The following is a 27,686-nucleotide window of genomic DNA, read 5'->3' as shown; positions in this document are numbered from 1 at the left end:
CATCTATGTTTATATAGATTCATATATATATATATATATATATATATATATATATATATATATATATATATATATATATATATATATAACTTGTTTGCAATTTCTGATATGGATAAATAAATGTATTCATTTTAATGGTTAAACAATAATCATCTGATACAGATAACTAAATGTATTCTTTTTACATTATAAGCGATATTAAGCTTTTTACAGTATGAGCGATTTATCTTAAACGTTAACCACTGTGTTCAAAGTGTGTGTGAGAGAGAGAGAGAGACAGAGATATTTGCAATCTGAAGACAGAGCAGGATAGAGTATAAACTAACAGTCAATGGCTGTGTAACATCAGATTGATCAGAAATACAGAAGAAGGGAGCCACATTACTGTACCTTCATTTGAAAAGGTCAATTATATAGTACAGTCAGACGAGTTACTGTTGGCAGCAAGCTCGTTTATCTCAATTACACAAGTTAAACAATTTAAGTGTATTTTCTAATGTAGCATCTGTAGTCTCTTACTGTAATTATTTTAGCAATAGGGGTGATTTGAAACATGTATCTTGCATTGTTTGCTATTGAATTAACTGTTTGTTAAAAGTAAATTGAAAGAAGTATTTGTTGTGTTTTGGTGATTAAACCAAATGTTCTCATTAAATATTACGGTCACATTTTAGTTTAGGGTCCAATCGCACTACAACTAACTATTACCATGACTTTTGCCTCAATAAACTCCTAATTACTGCTTATTAATAGTTAGTAAGGTAGTTGATAAGTTTAGGTATTGGGTAGGATTAAGGGATGTAGAATATGGTCACGCAGAAAAGGACATTAATGTGTGCTTTATAAGTATTAATAAATAGCCAATATCCTATAATATGCATGCTAATAAGCATATAGTTAATAGTAAGAATTTGACCCTTAACTAAAGTGTTACCACTATTAAAATAATCTTGTTTTGAAAGGATGATTATGAAGACTGAAAATGTGTATAACTGTAATGAAAGAATGAAATCAGTTTTTAAAAGAATGTCTAGCAGTGTTACAAGTGTGACCAGTTGGATTTTTGTACTAAGAGTTTTGAAAATGGACACCTTACTTGTTGTGAAGATAGTACCAAAGTGATTTTGTTTTCAGACACAGGCCACCAGCAACCTTCCACAACTGACCTTATACCAGACATATTTAAGATTAATTTCCCACTTGATTCTCTGGAAATTAATCTACATTTTGAGAGGTTTTCATGAGTCCTAATGGATTTTCTGGCATCACTCATGTTATTTCAAATAAACTGCACATTGATGCAAATCTCCTAACGAATGCAAATCAAGCAATACCAATAGAGGCCTATTGCAGGTCTTAACGTTTAAAAATAGGAAGTTAACCATTGATTTTTAATAATGGAGCCCAGTTAAACGACATTTTCTCAACAGACCTATGACGTTAAACCTACGTATAACTGGAGGGAAGAATAGCCTATGCCACACACTGATTTTAAGAGTCCAGTTTCGCAATCCAGGTTGTAGCCTAAGTATCCTCCCCCTGCAGGCGTATTTAACTGGCTGTGCTCTCTGAAGCCACCTGTAGCGGATCTGTCCTCCAACGGAAATAAACCTCCGAAAGACACCGAGTTAACGGACATAAAGCCCTTGCCACGGAGGAATCTTCTGGGGAATTAGATTTTTTTTTTTTTTTATAAGCCTGTTATTATCTATTTTATTTGTATGAACGTCACTTAAATAGAGAACCATGTTACGGACACATCAACTCTGCCTATTAATATTAATCTCGACCTCAGGTAAGCCCGCGTGTTTTTGTGTGCTGACGTGTTTATTTTAGATAACTACGTAAGTAGGCTAGGCTATATGTTTAAAAAGATAGCAATTTTATTTAGACTAACCCACTGGTGTTCATTTGACTTGCGCCGTGGATATGTTTTGGTTTTAAGGACCATGGACAGTCTCGAGTGCTGGATAAACGCGAACATTTCCATTTAGTGTTTTATTTATTAGGCTACTAATGTTGGTCTCTGTTTGTAAAAGACACAACTTTTGCCTGTCGAAAACGTGAGGCACATTTGAGTGATTCCGTGGAAGACTTTGGGTACAAAATAGTTTCCGCAGCCTATACGGTTTTGAAGCGGAATAAATTAAATGATAGTTTCGAGATTCAAAACTTAGTGATCTGACTACCTAGACAGCATTTATAGGCACGATATATCAGCGTTGTCCTTAGCTAACTCACTTTAACCTACATGCACCATTTGCGTCCGGAATGTACTTTTAAGACTGTGAAAACTAGCCGATGGCGCTGAAGCATTTGACAGAGTCGTCAACTATAAATTAAAGTGCAGTGTCTTGATTTCATGTGAACATTTTTATGGCTAATTTAAAGTGACATTACCACGTTGTTCCTCTGAAAAACTTCGTAAAACATGCAGCTAACACAACTGTTTTAAATATAGATTAAATATAGTAGGCTATTGAAAGGGTCTATTATTAGTAGGCCTATAGTATTTTTTTTCTTTAAAAATTGCTCTTTCTCACATAATACATGATCACATGCAAATATGTCATTGGTCACATTTGTGGTCAGTGGGAAACAGAGACTCATTTTGAATAAGTAACTGAATGATTCACGTTATAAAATTGTAGGTTACATTTAATGAAACAAGCAATAACTATAATTATTAAATTATTTATTCTTGGATTATTCCCCTTTTATATCCAATATCCATTATTGCCTAATAGTAAATGTAAAAATTAAGTAAACCTACAGGATTTTATTTGTGTGAGAATAGTATGAAAGACTGTCAACACTGTCTTTAAAAAGAATAGAGAAAACGTTGATTTGTAATTCTATAATAAAACACAATATTAAAAAGATATTGAGTTTATTTTATTTTCAAGTGTACAGTGTTTTTGTGTCTCTGTTTAATTTTGGCATTTTGTGTGGTGTGAGGGTTAGTCTGTGGTGAGTCACTGTGTCACACACAGCCAGACATGACTTTGAGACTCTCCAGTGTTCATTCACGCACACAAGTGAGCACTCCTGGGGATTTGCTTCATCACATCCTTTATTTTAGCATCTACACACAGAAATAGGCGATCAAATAACTTGTTTCATTCAGGATATATGCTTTTGTGTTGCAGCTCTGATTGTGATGACTCTATCGCAGCCTTATTTCAATACTCACTGATCACAGGCTGATAAGTGTATTTCATAAATTCCACTCAAATTTCAAGTTACGAAATTACCATTATGTCAAGGCCTAGTTAAACATAATAATCTGTGTATATACGGCATCACATGTTTGCCCCAGGGCTGGTTTGAGTTTCTAATAAAGTAAGTCATTGTGTGTGTGTGTGTGTGTGTGTGTTTGTGTGTGTGTGTGTGTGTGTGTGTGTGTGGTAGAGGAATAGCCTGTGGGTATGTCCTGTCTTTCTGTCTGGCACCAAGTCCAGCTGTGTCCTACCGGGGGACCTGTCAAAGACAGAGAGCAAGTTAAAGAGAGAATGTCAGGATGGCAAGATGTCAAATGTGAGGAAAATGACAAACGCATGTGTGTGAGAGAGGCCGTATTTATATCTTCCTTATATCTTCAGTAACCCATAATCATCATGCGTATCATATTACTGATGGAGGTTTACAGAGGTTCTGCTGAGGATGTTATAGCCCAATATATATTATTTACAGAATTTGACATTTGAATCATTTACATATTTAATCATTTCGTTCAAAAAAGCTGATTCATTAGGGATCTAAATGTGTGTGTGAATGAGTCATTGAATCATATGCTAAGCCGATTCGTTAAAAAACACTGAATGATTCATTACAAAAACAAACACCACTAAAGTGTGCTGCTAAAGTTCTGATGTGGCTTTGTTTGGGACTTTTTTTTTTTGATGAAAAGCAATATTGTGTCTAAAATGTAAGTTATTCAATATTAACTTCTTGTTTATTGAACTGTTGTATAAAAGCAATGTCAGAATGTTGCAGTCTTGTTGTTAGTTCTAAGGTGATGTTTTCAAATGAGTAACTATAGTTTTGGACAAATCTTCTGATCTAATTTCAGATCATGTATCTAGACATAATAACGTAGCTCTAAACAAAACAGGGTCTTTAGGACACTCCTTGGTTTTTCCTTGTTCATTTGTTTGTTGCAATAGTACATGCAACAGCAGAATAAAATAGGCTATGAAATAAAAGTAAAAAAATAGCCTATATATTTTTATAAATTTTTAAAAATAAATTATGTTATTGGGTCCTCTGAGGTCTGATTCAGTGAGGCTGGGAATATTGTGGAATAAAGCTTTTGTTTCAGAGTGTGCTCTAATCCAGGCAAAGTGCTGTAATGCTAATCTGGCCGTCTGAGGGATAAAGAAGCTCTCTAATACAGTCAATATAGTTAATTAACACTGCCTGCTCTGTAAATTAACCATACGCTTCATCTAAACCTACAAGGAGTTAAGTTGCTGATTTTTTTTACCTACACACACACACACACACACACACACACACACACACACACACACACACACACACACACACACACACACACACACACACACACACACACACACACATGATATTTCTAGTTTTTAGAAATTGTTTATAACATTAATTATTTTTGTAATTAAGGCCTCTTCTCTTCTCTTCTCTTCTCGTCTCTTCTCTTCTCTTCTCTTCTCTTCTCTTCTCTTCTCTTCTCTTCTCTTCTCTTCTCTTCTCTTCTCTTCTCTTTCATTGGGATTAGAGGTAGTAAATCTGCCCATTTAATTGGACAGCAGCTGACTGTGTTTTAATTGGATATGATTGAGTGTGAGTTTGTCCAGTGTGTTCTAGCACAGAAGTGCTTCTCCAGGGAACCATCTGTTACCTAAGAGGCATTTAAAGCTTTGTAAGCCTTTGCAAGAGAGAGTAAGGGAGAGTATATGGCATTATAATGGCTTGTTGTGTCTATAAATGGCAAAATCAACCAATTTTACACAGAAAGAGGAAGTGTGGTTAAGGAACAATGAAGAGGGGAACTTTATCTAAAACATGTATTTAGCACTTGTGCTATATGTAAATCAAAGATACTCAAAATTTTGACATTTTCTTAATAAAACGTATGTTGAATGGTTCCCAGAGTGTTGCTTAATGGTTTATAATGCTTTATTTGTTTGCTAGGGTGTTTTAGGTTATTACTTAATAAAAGTACATAGGCTGCTTAGAAAATTAATATTACGCCCTTTTGCCCAACAAGCCACTGTATTTGAATCAACATGTCATGTCAACATGTCATGAACATGTCAGCATGTTCATAACTTAGAGGTTTGATCAAATATATAATAGTAATATGATGACATGACTTGAAATCTGCAGTCAGTGTTATTTTAGTATTATTTATGTACTGATGTACTATTTATTTATACTTTGAATTAGCTTTTAAATTTATATTTATGTGCCTTTGCCATTTTACACAATTGTCTTTCATTTATTTTTATTTCAGTTATAGTTTTATCAATTTGAATATGCAACTTAAACTTATTTTTCCAGTTAGTTGCCAAGGCAACATTTATCATTTGTATGTTTTTCATCCAATATTCATATTTTATTTTATTTCAATTCACAAAAATGATTTTTAGTCGTTTTAGTGTTAGTTAACAGTAACAATGCGTCTGCAGTTAAATATTACTTTTTTCAAGAAATCTCTTTCAGGGCGCAAGAGACTTTGAATTGTTTGGGCCCTTTTAAGCCAAACTACAGCTGGTTGACTTAACATAGATTGTGACTTTAAATCTGCTACCTGATTGTTTTGTTCTGATTAACTTAACAGACCAGATGTGATTCTGCTTTAAATGTTGTCAGGATGTCTGAGTTCTGGCATTAAAAAGTTTCAGTCAAAGAAACCAGAAAGCACCAGAAAGAAACCCTAAACAGAGGTCACGTATCTCCAAATGCTACTGATATTATGATTACAGATACGGCAGTGTGAAGGAGGAACAGACTGAGTATTTGAGAACATGTCTGTGGCATAAAAGAAAGATATAGAGGAACAACATTGTCACGGCTGAGGATGTAACAATGTTAGTGAGGTAGCTTAATATGGATCACACGCAAGTTTCTGTGTGTTTAGAAGTTTTAGATTTGAAGTAGATTTGGGATGTGTCACCACCTTTAGGGAAATGTAAACAGGTTGGTCAGGTCACTGTTAATATTTAGAGAAGCCTCATAAGAAACACAGCATACACATTTTTGTATGCTAGATACTATTGGTTAGAGTCTCCGGTGCTCAAATGCTAGTACCAATGGTACCAGTAATACAATTTCAACATATGCCACCCCCACCCCATAAAACATGTAAAGTTTAAAATGTGTCTAAAATGTCTAAAACATCAGATAGCATTGTGTAACTTAAGAGGCTGATGTACAGTTCTACTCACACCCTTGCTGTAAAAAGGGAAGGATGCAAATGCAAATGTCAGTTCTCTATCCATAGTTGTTCAACACGCATAACATATCCTAAAGAGGCACAACATCACTTTCACGGACCTTAACCTGAACTGCTCCAGTCGGTGTGTGGCCAAACACGGTGTAACACTGGTAACATGAATTACCCATAGCAGATCTATACAGGTGGAGCTGGGGAAGGTGGAGGGCTTCTGAAAGCACGCTGCAGAATGCTACAGCAAATGCTGACCAAGACTATTGGCTACTGATGCAGCTGTGCCCTATAGAGAATGACGTTGGGGGATAATTGAGAATGAAGAGGGAAAGTCATGTGAGAAGAGGCAATGCCTCCATCGGCTATGATTGGAAATGATTGGTTTGTGCGATAAATCCCGCCTCTTCTTTTTGTGCGTGTTTGCGAATTGTCAGCACCATCTAGTTTCATGACAGAATTTTTTATATATTTATGTTATATTAATGTATAACATAATATAATATAACTATAGATCTGTTCTTAAACTACTATTGACACAAAAGCATATTTGGTTCAAACTGCAAACGCTAAATACATACTAGGATTTATCATTTTAATTAAAGTATATTGAACAACTCATTGTCAAAACCAAAACTCAGCTTTGGCTAGTGACAGGGACGAAGTCCCTTTTCTTACTTAACAAAAGATTTTAATTGAGTCATGGAGTGAATGGAGGAGATGTTTAAACAGAGAGAAAGGGTAATCAGTGTGCGTCAGAGAAAGTCAGACATGGTTTTTGTGTTGGGTTACGAGAATGAGAAGGTTACATGTGATTTTGAGAGCCAGGGTGATAGATGATTGTGTGTGGTTGTGAGTATGTGTTTATCTGTGGGAGGAAGAAGAGGTGAAAGCAGTTCACAGTTGTCAGGTCTTTCTGCTGCCTGGCATCAAGTTTGCTGCTTTGAAGCAGCGAGCCACGACTGCAGAAGACTTCAGCCTTGAGGCATCTCAGATCTGCCTGTCAACCCCCACGTTTCACTTTTTCTCACACACACACATAACCCATCTTAGTTTTTCTTACACTGTCTGTGTCCGCCCCTCAGTGTGTATGTTTGGTCTAAAAAAAGTAATATTGGCTTTATATCTTACATTTAAGCTTATTGCCACATAGTTCACAAGTGGGTTTGTTTCTGTGTGAGAGGGAGTGGATACGCTCCAAGGTTCTGTGTGGACAAGCTCCAAGGTCATCTTATACCTGACACACACACACACACACACACACACACACACACACACACACACACACACACACACACACACACACACACACACACACACACACACACACACACACACACACACACACACACACACACACACACACACACACACACACACACACACACACACACACTTTAATTCAGAAATAGAGGTTCTACTGTACATGGCAATAGTGGAATTTGGTTAGAGGACAGGGTGTTGAGACATTGGCTACTCTGGTAACAGGACAGAAGCAACTTGTCTTCCTTTGACCTGAATGAATGCTGTAGTTGAATTCTAGTGCAACCTCAATAAGCATAGGCTATCCTGTGAGTGCTCTCAGCAGTCATTCATTGGATGATTAACTTTGACCTTAAAGTTACTGACCTTACGGTTTCTTCTTAATGATCATAAATATACTTTATAATACCTATTGTATTATTCAAAATCTAAAACAAATCAAATATATGTAAAAAATATGGTTGATTTTAAATGATTCATTTATTTGTTTTGTTGTTAAAGGATTAATTCATCCGAAAATACTTATATGTCATAGTATTAATCTTCGGAACACAAATAAATATATTTTTAATGAAATCTGAGAGCTTTCTGTCCCTCCATTGACAGTTATACGCAACTACCATTTTCAAGCCCAGAAAGGCAGTAAAGACATCATAAAAGTAATCCATGTGACTCCAGTGGTTTAATGAAGCGACTCGAGTGCTTTGTTTGCGCCAAAAAACAGAATTTACTACTTCATTTACAAAATATCAATATCCAAAATGATTTACCACTACCTTTGAATTGACAGTCCTATAATTAATAAAAAATAAAACTGTCTTTGTAATCTTTATTTAAAATTTATTATTTTCCTTTCCAATAGTCACAAATACATTTTATTTAATATTTGTACTGAAAAGCTTTAAGTAATTGTTTATACTTTTTCAATATTTTTGGATTACATATAGAAATTTTATTGTAAATATAAACTTCACTGGAAATAAAAATGAACAATTTTTTGTTCATTGATATTATTTAAATTGACAAAAATACAAATAAAAATATGAACCTTTGCTGTCCAGACCACTACCCTTAAATAAGAGATCTGTAGAAAAAGTTCAATTAACTTAGTAAATTCCTCTAAGATGACATCTGACCTGACCCCTGCTCTGGTCAGAAGTAAAGTCTTATGTGGTCTTTGACCCAGACAGCCTCATTCCTCATTCAGACTTAGTTTTCTGGTGATGCTTTAAGCTAGAACTGGACCTTACGTAACCCACTCATCTCTTTTGTGTCTGGAACGGATTAGCAAGTAGTAGGCTAATCACCCTGAATCATGCACTGCCCTTGGGAGAACACACAAGATGTATTATAAATGCCATTCTTTAATAAAATAATGCAGATTAGATTAGAATTTTTTTTGTATTTTAAATACAACAGCATGTACCTTTGTGGAATCTCACTCTAAACAATGCTGGGTTGTTTCAACCCAATTTTGGGTCAAATATGGACAAACCTAAACTTTGGGTTAAAAATGTAATTAAAAAATTTAACCCAACGGCTGGGTTTGTCCATATTTGACCCAAAATTGGGTTAAAACAACCCAGCATTTTTTTGAGTGAAATATATATTTAATTTTTGTGAGTAACCGTTATGTTTTCACTTTTTGTCCTCACTATGTGATAAACTATGAAGAGAAACAGATGTTTCTGATTTAAGCATAGTGCCTCTGAGTCTGGTGGATCTTTACTTTTAAAGAAGCCCCTTAAATCTTCAGGAAATGCAGATTGCAGAACTGCTTATGTGATAGTGAATGTCTATCAGCATATATCTTTGTCAGTGAAAAAAAACCTGCACCCTTTGAGACATTAAAAAATCTGTACAACTGATGTAGTATCCATGTAAAGGGGTCCATTAAACCTGATTTTCCTTTACAAAGCTCACCCAACATGTGAGACATTCAAAGATATATATATATATATATATATATATATATATATATATATATATATATATATATATATATATATATATATATATATATATATATATATATGTTTGTAAGACTACTTTGTTTCAATTTAATTGATTGTACATGACTTACGCTCATAAATGGGAATTCAGCTAGCACTCTTAAGACATGAACATTGTTTAATTAGGGTGACATATGGTTCTTATAAACAAGACTGGTAATAGCCTATTTGAATCAATTCTGTTGACATTTTCCTCTCCACTAAGCATGAATATATGTGACTTTATTGCTGGGTAAACTGTGATCTATCCATGAGCGTGTAGCCGAGTGGAAAAAAAGTTAATAAATTAACAGGCAGCTATGCAAATAGCCTGATGGTTCTTTCTTTCTTTCTTTCTTTCTTTCTTTCTTTCTTTCTTTCTTTCTTTCTTTCTTTCTTTCTTTCTTTCTTTCTTTCTTTCTTTCTTTCTTTCTTTCTTTCTTCCTTTCTTTCTCATGCTCACTTCTTTAGGGATAGTTGCTCGAAAAAATGACAATCCCATCATCATCTACTCATTCTCACGTCGTTTTGTTCCCATGGACAACTAGTCAAATGTGATGGTGACCACACACACCAAGGCCAAAAACTAGCTCTCCAATCTAATTCATTTCACTTCTTTGTCTGTGTTTAGATATCCAATTTAATTTTAAAAGCAAACAATAAAAGCAATAGGTATAGAAACATGACATAGTCTATCTCTCACTCTCTCTCTCTATGTGTGTGTGTTCTGGAGTTCACTTTTCCTTGTTAATCTATTGTTCTTTTGTGTGTGGTTGCTAGGTATTAACACAAGCAGTATTTAGCTGCAGGAGACAGTCACTCTATATGACTGTTTGTTCTCGGAAAATATTGAATGCAATGGGTGTGTTTGATTGGATTGCAATAAACATACAGGAAACCAATTGAAGACTGAAATGTGTGTCCCAAGATTGTATGTATTCGTTGTATATGTATGCATCTCATGCCATCTGACCAATTTTGGCAATTTTCACAGGTTTGACATCCACTGAGGATCCCACAATAAGCAGTGATTCCACAGATAGCCCAAACAATGCTACCTCTACTGATACTGCAGGTAAGGACACATTCTCTACTTCCAATATGAAACATTAGCTAGTACAATCACTACAATGCAGATGAAGTCATTATATCAGACATTATTAGTAACCTATATAAAAACAGTAACACAACATCAGCCTCTGCTAGCTCAATAAATATTCTTGCTAATATACTCCTGCTTCAGAAGCAAAGCCGCACAAGCAATGTTTCTTCATTCAAGTGATGAATGCAATTTTGTAAAAAAAAAACTCTCCATTAATTTTATCAGTCAAGTCATTCATAGTTCAGTCATTCAGTCCTTAGACTAGTCATTCAAGCTTTGCATATGCTTCTGAAAACAGTTTAACCAGAATACTGTACATCTATATTGTTCAACTTCTGCTGTTGCTTGTTAAATAACCAAATAATTTATTGTTGTTTTTATGCTGGTTTTACTCTCTCTCTCATATGTTTAATGAAGTGAGGATGGGCTTTAAGCTTTTTAGTGGAGCAGCTACTAGTTATAGCCACAAATAAATATTAGCACACTTTATTTGATATAAAGATCTTTAGTCTTGACAAAATAGGTCATTGTTATTTATCTACAGCTTAATTCAGATATTTGTCAATGAATTTTAATTCTCACATGCTTATTTCTGTAGCAATGTACACAACCACTGTTATAACACATGTCTTTTCTTTTGAATACATACAGTTATAAATACAGCATATTTTATACAGTGTTAATCATGTATACAGTATTACCTGAAACAGTACGGAGTTCTGAGAACACATTTTAGCATTGAGGGCCCTATCGTGCACCCAGCGCAATTGACTTTGAACACCGACGCATGTATCATTCCTATTTTGCACCCGCGCACAGCGGACTTTTCCCTCCACAGACGCACGTCCGTAAATTAGGGAATGAACTTGCGCTCGCGGGGGCGGTTCAGCGCAAAGAGGAGGCGTGTTCCGGCGCAAAACTGCCCTGGTGCTATTTTCCAGTTTTAGAAAGCAATTGCGCCACTGACCAGGAAAAAAACAGTCTAAGGACAGTGGCGCGTTGCGCGTTAGTGATATGGTATTTTAAGGGCGCGTGCTTGGCCATAATGTAGCGTGTTAACACGCATCTACTTTGATTCTCTAATAATTATAAAAAGACGCAGCAGTTTTCATTTTTGCAAATCATAGGCTACATTATTACAAGGAAAAATATTAACACACGAGGGAAATCATTGTTGTGTCCGTGAAGATGTGAAAAAGATCTATCTAGATTTTTTTTGTAAAAATAGATTAGGCTACCAGTGATGCGCGGGTTGATCCAAAATGAGCGGGTGCATGCGGTCACCCGCGGTTACCCGCGGTTACGAGTCATCCACAAATATTTTTAATGATATTCGGGTCGCGGTCGGTCGGGTCGTTTGAAATAAAGATGTAAACCTTTGTAATTGATATAGTACTAGACAAAATGTTCTATGAAATACATAGGTCTACACTTTATTGGCTGAATAACTGGCGCGAGGATGACGCACGAGCTCAGTCTGCAGATGAAAGTGGGAAATCCTTATTTACCTTTTGAATGTTGAGCGCGTTATTAACTTTTGAATAAAAGCTGACGCGGGACAAAATGCCCGATTTCCCAACACGTTGAACTGAGCAATGCCATTGTGCCATTTTAATAGCCTACTTTTAAACACATATAGCTCAGTAATGTCAGTTTATGTATTTGCTGAGAGGGGGCTTTTTGTTTGCTGAGAGGGGGATTTTTGTTGGGAAAGTCGGGAGAGAGACGCACACTCCGATTAGACTGGATAAACACATCTTAATTGTTAAGAAAATGAAACGAAATAAATGAATAAATCAAGCCTTTATTCCAAAACACTATAGGCTATATCATAGCCCACAGCATTCAGAAAAATGCGCACCCCTAGTTCCTCCGTCTATGGCCCATGACGCTACGATGAGCATTTACTAGCTACTTTAAAAAAACGCGGGTCAGGAAGCGGGTCGGGTACAATATTTTCTTTCTTTTTTTTTGCGGTCCGAGTTGCGGGCGGGTTAGTTGAAAACGTCGGTCGGGTGCGGGTTGTTTATACATTGACCCGCGCATCACTGTAGGCTACACATTTACCCAAATTATACGCCTGTTTAACCGAAGCAAATTTGGCTGGGTTTCTCCCATCATTCCCAATGTCACTTCTCTGTGTTTTACGGCCCTGACGACGAGAACGTCGGTCTCCTCGGCTGTGAACTGCTCCTGGCGTGCGCTGGCAAATCCGCCGTTATAATAGCGAACAAGCGCGTCTGCTCTTAAAGGGAATGTGAGAGGACGCTCTGATTGGTTTATTTCACGTTACGCCCAAACCACACCTATGAATAACGAAGCTACTTCAGACCAACCCCTTTTAGATTTGCGTCAGGCGCAAGAGGCATTTATCCCACTGGGAAAATAGCAACAGCGCCGGGATCCGCCCACAAAGTTACTTCTTTCTCTAAAATCTTTCTCAAAGAAATTAAAATAGGCAATAAGCATGAATTAGGATAAGCAGTAATTCCAGTGAACATCTTATATCTAATCTAAAACATCTGACAAGAAAGAACTGACTCCAAAAATTATGGTCACAAATGACTGGCATCACTGGTTCAGTCGACAGAAATATGAGACACATAATAACTGCTGAAATATTTGCAAGGAAAACGCCACTCAGAGTGATCCTGGCATGCACAGTGTGTACAACTGTACAGCTTCAGGTGCCATTGGTTCTGTTTTAGATAAGATTCTTAAAACTTTATGTGTGGTTACATGTGATTATGTGTTTGTGGCCATCAACAGTAGTACCAAGCATTCCATCTGGGAATACAACTACACAATTTCCAAACAGTGCCACAACTCCGCTGCTATCAACGCATGGGGGTAATTTCACATCTCCACCTTTATCTACTCAAGACAATGTGACAAGCTCCTCCACATATGCACCAGAAAATGCTACAAGTTCATCAGTGAGTACATCAGGAAATACCACAACTTCACCCGCACTTGTAACAACAGCATCCAACACCGCAAGTTCACTTGTACCTACACTGGGGAATGCAACAAACCATCCCGTAACTGCACCAGGCAACACCACAACTTCTCCTTTACCTGACCCAGGCAACAGCACAGCTACTCATTTACCTGACCCAGGCAACAGCACAACTACTCCTTTACCTGACCCAGGCAACAGCACAACTTCTCCTTTACCTGACCCAGGCAACAGCACAACTTCTCCTTTACCTGACCCAGGCAACAGCACAACTACTCCTTTACCTGACCCAGGCAACAGCACAACTACTCCTTTACCTGACCCAGGCAACAGCACAACTTCTCCTTTACCTGACCCAGGCAACAGCACAACTTCTCCTTTACCTGACCCAGGCAACAGCACAACTACTCCTTTACCTGATCCAGGCAACAGCACAACTACTCTTTCACCTGATCCAGGCAACAGCACAACTACTCCTTTACCTGATCCAGGCAACAGCACAACTACTCCTTCACCTGATCCAGGCAACAGCACAACTACTCCTTCACCTGATCCAGGCAACAGCACAACTACTCCTTCACCTGATCCAGGCAACAGCACAACTACTCCTTCACCTGATCCAGGCAACAGCACAACTCTACCCCAAACTACAAGAGGCAATGACACTACTCCTCCCATTAGCACAACAGGCAATGTCTCAATTACAGCACACACTACATCAGGTAATGCTACAACAGGAAACGATACCACCTCACCCACTACTAATCCAGTAAATGCTACCACACCACCCCTAACTACTCCAGGGAACAATGAAACAGTAAATGCTACCACACCACCCCTAACTACACCAGGGAACAATGCAACAGTAAACTTTACCACACCACCTATGACTACACCAGGGAACAATGCAACAGTAAACTTTACCACACCACCCATGACTACACCAGGGAACAATGTAACAGCAAACTTTACCACACCACCTATGACTACACCAGGGAATAATGCAACACTAAATGCTACCACACCACCCCTAACTACACCAGGGAACAATGCAACAGTAAACTTTACCACACCACCCATGACTACACCAGGGAACAATGCAACAGTAAACTTTACCACACCAGCCATGACTACACCAGGCAACAATGCAACAGTAAACTTTACCACACCCCCCTTGACTACATCAGGGAACAATGCAACAGGAAACTTTACCACGCCACCCATGACTACACCAGGGAATAATGCAACAGTAAATGTTACCACACCACCCATGACTACACCAGGGAACAATGCAACAGTAAACTTTACCACACCACCCATGACTACACCAGGCAACAATGCAACAGCAAACTTTACCACACTACCCATGACTACACCAGGGAACAATGCAACAGTAAATGTTACCACACCACCCATGACTACACCAGGCAACAATGCAACAGTAAACTTTACCACACCACCTATGACTACACCAGGGAATAATGCAACAGTAAATGTTACCACACCACCCATGACTACACCAGGGAACAATGCAACAGTAAACTTTACCACACCACCCATGACTACACCAGGCAACAATGCAACAGCAAACTTTACCACACTACCCATGACTACACCAGGCAACAATGCAACAGCAAACTTTACCACACTACCCATGACTACACCAGGGAACAATGCAACAGTAAATGTTACCACACCACCCATGACTACACCAGGCAACAATGCAACAGTAAACTTTACCACACCACCTATGACTACACCAGGGAATGCAACAGTAAATGTTACCACACCACCCATGACTACACCAGGCAACAATGCAACAGTAAACTTTACCACACCACCCATGACTACACCAGCGAACAATGCAACAGTAAATGTTACCACACCACCCATGACTACACCAGGCAACAATGCAACAGCAAACTTTACCACACCACCTATGACTACACCAGGGAATAATGCAACACTAAATGTTACCACACCACCCATGACTACACCAGGGAACAATGCAACAGTAAACTTTACCACACCACCCATGACTACACCAGGGAACAATGCAACAGTAAACTTTACCACACAACCTATGACTACACCAGGGAACAATGCAACAGTAAACTTTACCACACCACCCACAACTACACCAGGGAACAATGCAACAGTAAACTTTACCACACCACCTATGACTACACCAGGGAACAATGCAACAGTAAACTTTACCACACCACCCATGACTACACCAGGGAACAATGTAACAGCAAACTTTACCACACCACCTATGACTACACCAGGGAATAATGCAACACTAAATGTTACCACACCACCCATGACTACACCAGGGAACAATGCAACAGTAAACTTTACCACACCACCCATGACTACACCAGGGAACAATGCAACAGTAAACTTTACCACACAACCTATGACTACACCAGGGAACAATGCAACAGTAAACTTTACCACACCACCCATGACTACACCAGGGAACAATGCAACAGTAAACTTTACCACACCACCTATGACTACACCAGGGAACAATGCAACAGTAAACTTTACCACACTCCCCATGACTACACCAGGGAACAATGTAACAGTAAACTTTACCACACCACCTATGACTACACCAGGGAATAATGCAACACTAAATGTTACCACACCACCCATGACTACAACAGGGAACAATGCAACAGTAAACTTTACCACACCACCCATGACTACACCAGGGAACAATGCAACAGTAAATGTTACCACACCACCCATGACTACACCAGGCAACAATGCAACAGCAAACTTTACCACACCACCTATGACTACACCAGGGAATAATGAAACACTAAATGTTACCACACCACCCATGACTACAACAGGGAACAATGCAACAGTAAACTTTACCACACCACCCATGACTACACCAGGGAACAATGCAACAGTAAATGTTACCACACCACCCATGACTACACCAGGGAACAATGCAACAGTAAACTTGACCACACCACCCATGACTACACTAGGGAATAATGCAACAATAAATGTTACCACACCACCCTTGACTACACCAGGGAACAATGCAACAGTAAATGTTACCACACCGCCCATGACTACACCAGGGAACAATTCAACAGTAAATGTTACCACACCACCTATGACTACACCAGGGAATAATGCAACAGTAAACTTTACCACACCACCCATGACTACACCAGTAAATGCTACTACACCACCCACAACTACACCAGGGAGTAATGTAACAGCAAACGCTACTACACCACCCACAACTACACCAGTAAATGCTACCACACCAAACATAACTACACCTGGAAACACTACAACAGGAAATGCTACCACACCACCCATTACCAACTCAACGTCTGGACCAATCACATCTACTACTAACCCAACTAACACCACAACCACACCAGGTGTGTTTGAATGAATGCTTTGTGTGATTGTGGATTACAGTGTAATGTTCATGAATTGTAAATCTTCATAAATGCCTAATACTTTCTCCTTTCGTTCTTTTAGCTACCTGTCCTTCAGTGCCCTGCCCACCACTCAGTGTCTGTGTGAGCTCCATCTGTCAGTGTCTGACAGGAACTTTTCCTTTAAATAATGCCTGTGTGGAAAGTGAGTATCTGTCTGATGCCAATCTCTGTCAATCACTTATAACCTTTCTTACACAGGGCCATGGGACATTACAGAAAGTCATTCTGTCTTTTAATTTGTATAATACGACTCATGTGATTATAGTAATTATTAAGAGCAATCTTTATTTATCACCCTCACTCTCTCTTATTCCCCAGCTAAATCGTTCCCTAGTTCACTAAAGGTGAACCGCACATTTCTATCTCAAATGTATGATCCCAATTCACCTGAATTCCGGACAGTTGCTAATGAGATCATTATTGCGGTATGTCACAAAATTACATTACAATCAGGTGTTTTAGCTTTAACATTTCAGTTATTACTTACAAAGATGTATTTCTTCACACTAAAACGGTGCAGTTTATGAAGTCTGTTTGTATAACTATTAAGTAAGAATAAAATGATTAATCTAATAACTCGACGAAATAAATATATCAATACAAATTTGGATAAAGTTGTTGATCGCAAATGTAGTGTATTTTGTTATCATGCATATTATAGAATTTAGAATCATATTTATAGAAATATAGAATAATATTTATTTATCATATAGCTATATTCATATACAAGTTAAAATATTGCTGTATTTAGCTTTGGCAGTACAGACTGTTATGGTTAAAAGTCATGCCAATAAAGCTTAATTGAACTTGGGACTGCCAAAGTAAATACTTCAAAAAATTCCATATCCTGGATCAATATCCTTCAGTTTCAGTGAGTCTAAAGTCATTACTCATTCTTCCCTTTCACCATAGGTCAATGCAGTTCTGCGTAACCAGACAAACTACATTAACAGCACAGTCCTTAGATTGACGTAAGTGTCCATTTCAAACAGTTCTTAAACAAAGCTCTTCTCTTTTGTATTATATTTGCCAATTACTAATCTCTGTGTAAATATTTCCAGGCCTGGCAGTATAGTGGCTTCAGTAAACAGTTATTTTGAGCCAAATTCTCCAGTCACCCAGGAATCGTTTACATCGGCCATTGTTAATGGTATAAATGCAGCTAAGGGTGGCATTCTTGCTGATGCTGTATACAATGGTGAGTATCTTGAAAAGATTTAGTATTTAAGTTTCGCTCTATGAACAGAGTGAAACATGTTTTAATGTCCACATTATAAATGAATACAATTCAGTATATTGGTTACATAAATTTACAATATTTGGTTTCACATCATTTTAAAAACAATTTTACATAATAAATCATTCTTTAAATACATTCTTTATATATACATTACTTGACATTCATTCTAAAGACATTAATAAAACAACAAATTCACCTTCACAGTGTTAATATAAAAAACATGTAGTATTTTTTATACAAATTTCCACAAAGATTGATAAAACAGCTTCTCTTTGCAGTTGTATTAAATGGCATCGATTGTTCCTCAAATAGGAACACAGTTAAGTGCCAGTGCACAAACTTTAGGTGTTTAGCCATGATTGTGGCCATGTTTTGTAATTGTGAAATGTTTTAGATCACATAAAAGATTGTCTCTCTATATACGTAAACTATACTGAGGTATTTCACATTAAATACTTTTGAGGAGCTGAAATAACCATGCCACACATGCTAACATTTAAAACTAATATTTTTTTTTTTAAATACACTGTAACAATTATATAATCAACAAGTTGACAACTCATGTTTTTAAAAAAAAAAGTTGTACTTAAAACTTTAATGCAGCAATTTATGTTTATGTTTGCTTATGTTTGTTTTATGGTATTCATATGAAATGAAACTACATGAAATTAAATGAGCCTATGAAATATTTATACTTTAAAAATCCATAGTTGCATCGCAGCACCATTTAAAATTAACATGCTGTAAAACGTAAAGGACTTTAGATACACACTTCTCTCTAAACAACCCACTACTATACTCTCTGTCTCTCTCACTCTCTGTCTCTTGTTAGTAAGCAATCTGTGTGAGCAAGATCTTGCTCCTTGTGATATTGACACTACAGTGTGTGAGGCCAAAGATGGGACCGTTCTCTGTACCTGCAAACCTGGCCACGTACGCAGCCCTTACCAGCCCAAAAGCTGTAGAGGTGAGTGTGTGTCTTTAGTACTCCCTTTCTGTGTGCAAATAAAAAAAAAAACACATGGGCTTCCATATGTGTGTGAGTGTGAGTGTGTGTGTGTGTGTGTGTGTGTGTGTGTGTGCGTGTGTGTGTGTGTGCATATCATAATCGTCTGTGACCTTTGATTTTGACGTGGATTTATCCATGGTAACAGACACATTAATCCTGGTCTGGTAAGATCAGGGTTCAGAATGTTCAGTACACTGACCAAAAATAATACATATTTTTTATTTTATTTCTACATTATGTAAAATAAAATCCCAGTGTAAGAACAACAGTCTTGTATTATTGTAGTGTCATGTTCAAACACAAAACCAACTATTTACTTTCTAATCTTTTCACAGTTTGTCCAAGTGGCTACAAAGCACAGGCAGATGTCTGTGTTCCGTGAGTACCATTTCATTTCTTTGTTCTGAATACACACACCTAAACAACATGTTTACTTTTTTAGAGCTTTTCATTCATTCACCAACCTGTAAGGCCTTAAAATAGCGATTTTCGTTTAAGAAAACATACCTCAGAGCAGGTGATGGTTCAGAAATACTAATTGCCTTCCTTGTTTTAAATTGACAAGCTCTATTCAATGGTTGAGTGTGTGTTCACTGTTCAGGGTGTTAATAGAAACTACTGCCCTCTTGTGTTGTGGCAGTATTGCTACAATCAGATGTCTGTGGATAGGTTTCAACATGTATTTCCCTTTTTTTTTTTTTACAGATGTTCATTTGGCTATTCCGGTTTCAACTGTGATGACTGTAAGATATTATTATTACAATATTTCTTGTTTTTTAACCATTAAAGCAATAGTTATTTTAAGTTACACCAATACATTGATCAGCTTGTTTTCTGTGCTAAATTATAGATTTTGCGTGTATATTTGTGTCTAATGACCTTTGTCTCTCCGCGTAGCCTCTTTGTTAGCTCTAGTGGTGGTGGCGTGTGTGCTAGGGGGACTTCTGCTCATTGTAATTCTGGCTGTTCTCATCTACGTCTGTGTGACTCATAGGTGAGTGTTTATGAAAGGTATAGACGTGCATTTGAATCTCTCTTCTACGGTGTCTTTTATGCTTAGGTATGGATGTACATTTCTCACTTGTTGATATTTTTGTGTGTGCATTACTTATTTCTCAGGAGGAAGTCAAACGACAATTATTTCGGCAGCCCGTATCCTACTGAGGAAATCCGGGCCACGTGGCCCTCTCAGGATATCGGCCATATTCCTCGTGTCACTCTCACATCTAGTTCCAGCAATGATGTCTTTGGCAACAACCTGGAGATGGTTGAAGGGCCAGGCAAAAAAGGCCACAGTAATGGATTGGTGAGTACCTCATTCCAGTCAAAAGTTCACAAATAAGTTGTCATTAAAAGTTACACCGATCTTTAACTTACAGTGGGTTTCGTACCGATTCAAAGACAAACGTATGTGTGGTCTTTTTTTTTATTTAATAAAACAATATATCCCTGTAAAATTAAATAAAATAAATAATTGAGAATGTTTTTTTTTGTTTGGTAACACTTTACAATAAGGTTCATTATTTAGCATTAGTTACTGTATTAACTAACATGAACTAATCACGAGCAATACATTTGTAACTGTATTTGTTCATCTTTGTTAACGTTAGTTAATAAAAAATACAGCTGTTCATTGTTTGTTCATGTTACTTCACAGTTAAAGATTTTTTTTATTAGTATTACTAAATGTTGAAATTAACTTTAACAAAGATTAATAAATGCTTTATAAGTGCAGTGCATTATATTAGTTCATGCTAAGTAATGTAGTTAACTAACCTTATTGTAAAGTGTTACCGTTTTCAACATTGTATTTTAATAATAATGTTTCTTGAGCATCAAATCATCATATTAGAATGATTTCTGAAGGGTCATGTGACACTGACAATGATGCTGAAAATTCAGCTTTGACATCACAGGAATAAATTACATTTAAAAAAAAGATTTAAATAAAAAAGTTATTTTAAATTGTAATAACAATATTGCTGTTTTTGCTGCATATTTTGAGCAAAGAAATGCAGCATTGATGAGCAGAAGAGACTTCTTTTAAAAAACATTAAAGATTCTTACTGACCCCAATTTTTTACGGTGTATTTATATACATTTTTTATATCGCTTATTACTGTACCTCTTTTTAATAATTGTAGAAATGAACCCACTGTAAGTTACAGTTCCCTCCAATTCTTCCATTAACCCCGTAACCAATAATAGTGTCATCACACCACTAACCAATACTAAATATATTGTTCAATCAGACCCAAATCTATTTCTTAATCTTTACTCTGCCTGCCTGATCTCCACTAACATACTATGAATTAAACCAAAGATTACATTATCCTAATTTTTCACCCAAGTATTACTTGACTGAATGACTGAAGTCCATATGAGTGGGTGCAGTCCTAACCAGGCCACACATAAAGAGGGTCTATCGCATTTGTGCCTTTGCATTGAAAGGAATTGAAAGCTAACAGTAGTGCAAACTCAGTAGATTTCTTAATTAAAATTGTATTAATTAATTTTTTTTAATTTTTTTTGAAAATAATTATATTAGATGTACAAGTTTTATGATCGGTGAGCTCTTAAACAAACCTCTTTGTGTGTGTTTGTGTACATATTTATGGTTGCTGTGTTGTGAATGTGGTGTTCCGTATACGGACTTGATACTGCCTCACTCCAAACACTATGACCGTAGAAGATTAGAGGAAAGGTAAGTCACCGATGAAAAAATTGGGCTGTTAAAGTGTGCAATAGTTCGTCGTCAGGGACTGTAAAAGGCAAAAAGGGTCTACTTGTACATATATGAATGCACAACATGAACATACCTCCTGTAGTTTTGCCTTAAAAACGGCAGTCACTGAAAGGGCTTAATTTGGCGGCTGTAGGATTGGAAGTCATGCCTGACAGTTAAAATAGCCAATCGCGTGTTTGTTTACTCTACATGCAAAATTAGCTGGACCAGCCTGAAAAATACAATATTTGTAAATGTGATTTGTATGGAGCCCCTAAAGAGACACCGTGGTGGAAAAAATATGCGATGCGAGAGAACCCCAACATTTTGCGAGAGAACACAAAGTTTTGAAAAAACAATTTTTCCTCCCATCCCATATTTTTTCCACCACCATGTCCCTTTAGGGGCTCAGTAGATTTGAGCTTAAGACGTACAAAATATGACAAGATTATTGTCACATTTTATTACTGATTTGAAATATACTTCCGTTCAAAATTTGGGCTCATTAAGATTATAACGATAAACTAATACTTTTATTCTGCAAGAACGGATTTAATTTTCTGTAAAAATGAGTTTCTAATGTTTTCTGATGTCTACATTTCTAATGTAACAAAATATTCATATTTCAAATAAATGCTGTTCTTTTGAACTTTATGTTCATTAAAGATTTCTGAAAAAAGTATCACGTTTTCCACAAAAAAAATATTATCAGCACAACTGTTTAAAATATTGATAATAATAATAAGAAATGTTTCTTGAGCAGCAAATCAGCATTCAGAATCAGATTTTTGAAGGATCATGTGACACTAAGTTACTGAGACTGGAGTAATGATGCAGAAAAATCATGAATAAAGTACATTAAAATATATTAACAGAAAACACTTATTTTAAATTGTATTAATATTTTATTGATTTTTTGATTAAATAAATTCAGCCTTTGTGAGCAGAAGAGACTTCTTTCAAAAACATTAAAAAAATAAAATACAGAGCCCAAACTTTTGAACAGCAGTGTATGCTATTGAAATATAATAAATCGTTTTTTTTTATATACCGCTTGTAGCTGAAAGTAGCTGCGATACGAATATTGCCACCACGTGAACTGACGTGCCTTAAAGGGACTTTAGTGTCCAAGTTCTTCCAAGTAAAGGAATATTCTGGATTAAATACAATTTAAAAGTTAAGTGTGTCAATTCTTAATCACTATAGCATAACCAAAATAATAATTGCAGGACCAACATCAGTTATGACTCAAAGGGGTGATTGATTATGATTTCACTTTTCTAACTTTAGTTAGTGTGTAATGTTGCTGTTTGAGCATAAACAATATCTGTAAAGTTACAATGCTTAAAGTTCAAGGCAAAGGAAGATATTTGCTTTTAAAGAAATAGTTTTTTAAGGACTACAACAAACAGCTGGTAGGGACTACACAACATTCTTCCTGGGTAAGTGACATCACCAACCCTAGAATTTACATAAATCCCGCCCCCGGAACACGGTTTATAGATGGTCAAGATAACTACACATAAGCTACATAAATTCATCAACTAACCATTCAAAAATGTCCTGTTGCATTCTACATGTTGTCAGTTCTTCTTGAGTCTCTCCATTATTGTCTGACTCCGGTTTGAACATGAACATTGATATTTTCAGTGCATGTCTATGTGAGGTAAAAGGACACAAGGTCTTGAAGCTCCGCCCCTGTGTTGGGAGCAGCAGCTTGTTTGCATTTAAAGGGACAGACACAAAAACGGTGCGTTTTTGCTCACCCTCAAAAAGTGACAAGTTTAACATGCTATATAAAAATATCTGTGTAGTATTTTGAGCTAAACCTTCACATACACACATTTGACATCTTATGAAAAGGGCATTATACCACCCCTTTAAACTGTATTTGACTTGGAAGGAATATTCCTTTACTATACTTTTCTTTATTTCTTCTTTTCCCTGTGACATCGCCGCTTACCGCCACTAAATACATTCTGATTCTGAGGTGAATTGCCGTTACATTCTAGATGACATCTCGATTTTGGTCTCTGTTTTCAGCGGTTTGCATGCCATTTTAAGCTTTGCATGAATTTTTAAGCAGGTAATTGTGATTTCCCTGCATGAGGAGATGGGCTGAGAGAGTGAAGGGTTGTGGGTTGTGTTTACCTGTGGCTAATATGAACTCATTTCTTCCGCAGAAGGGCTCGTATGACCTCAACACAGAAGACATGAGGACCTTTAAGGACCCAAACCCCACACGCTACTCTTATCTGGTGGGTCATGAAAATCCATACTTCATACAAGGAGATGAGAAGAGATGAGGAAAGAAGCAGGAAAAGCCACCGAAAAGTAAGAGGACAAAGAAAGAGTGCAATAACAACATGAATTATAAAAAGGCCTTGGATCAAAAATGTTTCAGGAAAGTTAACGCTGTCAAAACCGTTACAGCTGATCACAAACTCAAGGTATACACGCAAATGGCATTCGAGAGATACATTGTTTTTAAGATTTTACTGTTATTCCATTTCACCCAGGATAAAATGCTCACTTCCTACAAGTGCATTGATGATTGGGTTTCTTTGACCACAAGCTTGACTGACGTGTCTTATGTATGTTAATGAGAGATGAACCTTGAACAACCACTTATCTGTATTTCTTGTCATTTCTTACCATGTTTCGTCTGCGCAATGTATATCATATTCAGTGTTTTGTTGTCTGTCATGCATGTTACTGTGGTTTTCAACTCAAAATACTATATTACAAATGATGTCATTTTGAACCACATTTCGACACATTATATATTTAATTTGTCTCATCTGTGGAAGAAATAAGGGGTAGAATATACAGTGTAATCCAGTAGATCTGGATCTAATCTATTTTCTGATACAGCAATTGCACTTTGTAGGAGAGAGCATGTCATGTTTGTGTGTTAAATTATGATGAAGTTTTCGTTGATATCTTCTCCAAAGCATTCATTTATTTTATGCCAGGACAATGCATGCCACCAGAAATTGATCTCTGTGCCTGACTGTTATGTTCTCCTTTGAATAGGAGACTTATGCATTGAAGAGGAGTTCTTAACCATGTGTCCTCTGTAGTTGTGCCAATAATCATATTTATTTAAATCAGAACATGACATTGTTGTATTTACTTAACCATCTGTTTGCTTCATATATATACTTATTTATGTGTCACTGGGAGATTTTATATCTGTACATAAGGCTTTTGTATAAAAAAAAAAAATGCTCTTGAGACAAAGTGATTTTTCTTGTTCTGTATATTGAAAGGAAATAAATTAATATAATAATAGTTATCTAATATTTGTCCAGCTGTCCTTGTATATGTCTCCACACATGCATACGCACATCCACATGTATTTCTTTTGGTGTGTGTGTGTGTGTATCAGGTGTAACAGATGTTGTCTCAGAATTAATTAGACAGACATCCCAAAACAACACTTTCAACCCTCAATGACCCCTGCACCCGAAAATGAAGGGATCTGACTGTATTTATTTATGTTATTTATGCAAGGTTACTTTGTCAGAGGACCACATGGCCCTTTCAAAAAAGCACACTGTGTTTGGACAACTTGCAAGTCTTTAATCTTCTATTTAGTGAGATTTTGAATTTAGTATGTTGATGTTATAATGTTTCTAATGGCATATTTTAATTGAACACACCTTAGCTTAAACATACTGCATGTAAAAGACTACTTGAAAATGGTTATTTTAATGTCTTTTAACATTTTTAATTACACGTTTGACTCAAATTTTTTTTTTTTTTTTTGAAAAACAGATAATGTCCTAAATGAAAATGACAAGTAGCCTACCTTTTTCTGAACCTCAACCCTAAAACACAACAAAATGCAATACAAAATTCAAAATACAGGTAAAACACATGTGAAAACACAGAGAAAATGAATTCATACTAACATGGCCCTATTTTTGCTGACTTATGTATATTATCTGTATTTAATCAAAATGTTTCAATACAAATAGCAGTTTTTAATTTAATACATTTTCATTAGAGATTATATTATCCATAGATTTTTAAAACAAATGTTATCTTTTAAAATGACCAGTTTTTAATTGAATACAAATGTTTTCATAAATTAGAATATCAACTTTTCAATTACGCTTTTTTTTAAAGGAACACTCCGACTTTTTGTGACTTTAGCCTATTCACCTTATCCCCCAGAGTTAGATAAGTCCATACATACCTTTTTCATCTCCGTGCGCGCTATAAGTCTGTTTGACGCACCCACCGCTAGCGATGTTTTTGTCAAATAAGTGACAAAATAACGCAAACATTTTCCTATTTACATGTTGTGATTTGTATAGTCACAGAGTGTACAAAAAACAAAGTCACATGAGACACAGACATATTTTAACCGTATAAAAACTGGGAACTATATTCTCTGAAGGCGGAAGCACTGCTACTTGGGCGGAGTGATAACCGCAGCACCTGAGACGCGCTCTGAACGAACTCTCTGCTCCTCACCACGGCGCGTCTCAGGTGCTGCGGTTATCACTCCGCCCAAGTAGCAGTGCTTCGCCTTCAGAGAATATAGTTCCCAGTTTTTATACGGTTAAAATATGTCTGTGTCTCATGTGACTTTGTTTTTTGTACACTCTGTGACTATACAAATCACAACATGTAAATAGGAAAATGTTTGCGTTATTTTATCACTTATTTGGATTAGTATGCTAGCTGCAACCATTTACATCCAGTCTTTGTGCTAAGCTAGGCTAGCGGTGGGTGCGTCAAACAGACTTATAGCACGCACGGAGATGAAAAAGGTATGTATGGATTTATCTAACTCTGGGGGATAAGGTGAATAGGCTAAAGTCACAAAAAGTCGGAGTGTTCCTTTAATAATAAATCATATCATCAGTTACTGTCTCTGACAAGTTAGACGATTTAAAAGAAATAAACAAACAAAAACAAAAAAAGCTATCTGTAAGTTGAAGTTGATAAGAATGATAAATGTCACAAATTTACTGTTTTGATTCATGACCCAAACAGCGAAGAATCATGTATTGTATTGTAAATGTATTTATTTATTTATTTTCAAACATGATCAGAATTCTAAAAGTTTCTGTTCACATCCAGGTTTAATTAGGAAAAAAAAAAATATATCCAGAGATTTCCAATGGTCTCGTCTTCTGAACCCTACTGTACGTGCAAGAAAACCCACAGACACAGACCTCTAAGCTCTGCCTGGAATAATCCATCTATACGTATCACAACAAAGAAACAGCAACAAACTCACATGCACAAAACATAAGCATGCTGCATGCCTGTGGAATAGAGAAAAGGGGGATGGGGAGAGCCTCTGATCTTCCATCTGACTGTGAGTGAATGAGTGCTTAGGCTTTCAGAGCTGCTCAAGTGAACACAATCATCTAAAGAGAAAAAAGACAGAGGATGAATGGGATGGGGGGTGATGCCCACTGCGTACAACGCCCACCTGCTTCTGTCTCTGGTGGTGACATAATGACAGCAGAGA

General features: G+C 36.7%; 1 protein-coding gene across 1 annotated transcript; it reads left to right on the top strand.

Annotated features, from left to right (window-relative positions):
• The first annotated feature begins 1,576 nt into the window (after positions 1-1,576).
• Positions 1,577-25,493, top strand: LOC306997922 (uncharacterized protein). Its single transcript, XM_079611524.1, has 13 exons — positions 1,577-1,795; positions 10,673-10,753; positions 13,550-14,461; positions 17,259-17,360; positions 17,537-17,643; positions 18,131-18,189; positions 18,280-18,416; positions 19,291-19,425; positions 19,803-19,845; positions 20,173-20,210; positions 20,365-20,461; positions 20,587-20,773; positions 24,376-25,493. Exons 1-13 carry the CDS (start codon positions 1,747-1,749, stop codon positions 24,496-24,498), a joined length of 2,070 nt encoding a protein of 689 aa, XP_079467650.1. The 5' UTR covers positions 1,577-1,746; the 3' UTR covers positions 24,499-25,493.
• The last annotated feature ends 2,193 nt before the right edge of the window (positions 25,494-27,686 follow it).

The sequence above is a fragment of the Phoxinus phoxinus genome (assembly GCF_949152265.1).
Source record: "Phoxinus phoxinus genome assembly, chromosome: 1".
Taxonomy (NCBI): domain Eukaryota; kingdom Metazoa; phylum Chordata; class Actinopteri; order Cypriniformes; family Leuciscidae; genus Phoxinus; species Phoxinus phoxinus.
This window is presented reverse-complemented; position numbering and strand designations above follow the sequence as displayed.

Excerpts from the sequence above, each read along its gene's own strand:
- LOC306997922 (XM_079611524.1), top strand. The coding sequence starts at position 1,747 with ATGTTACGGACACATCAACTCTGCCTATTAATATTAATCTCGACCTCA. Across the intron at positions 18,417-19,290 it reads TGCTGATGCTGTATACAATG|TAAGCAATCTGTGTGAGCAA; the intron begins GTGAGTATCTTG and ends GTCTCTTGTTAG. Across the intron at positions 20,462-20,586 it reads TACGTCTGTGTGACTCATAG|GAGGAAGTCAAACGACAATT; the intron begins GTGAGTGTTTAT and ends CTTATTTCTCAG.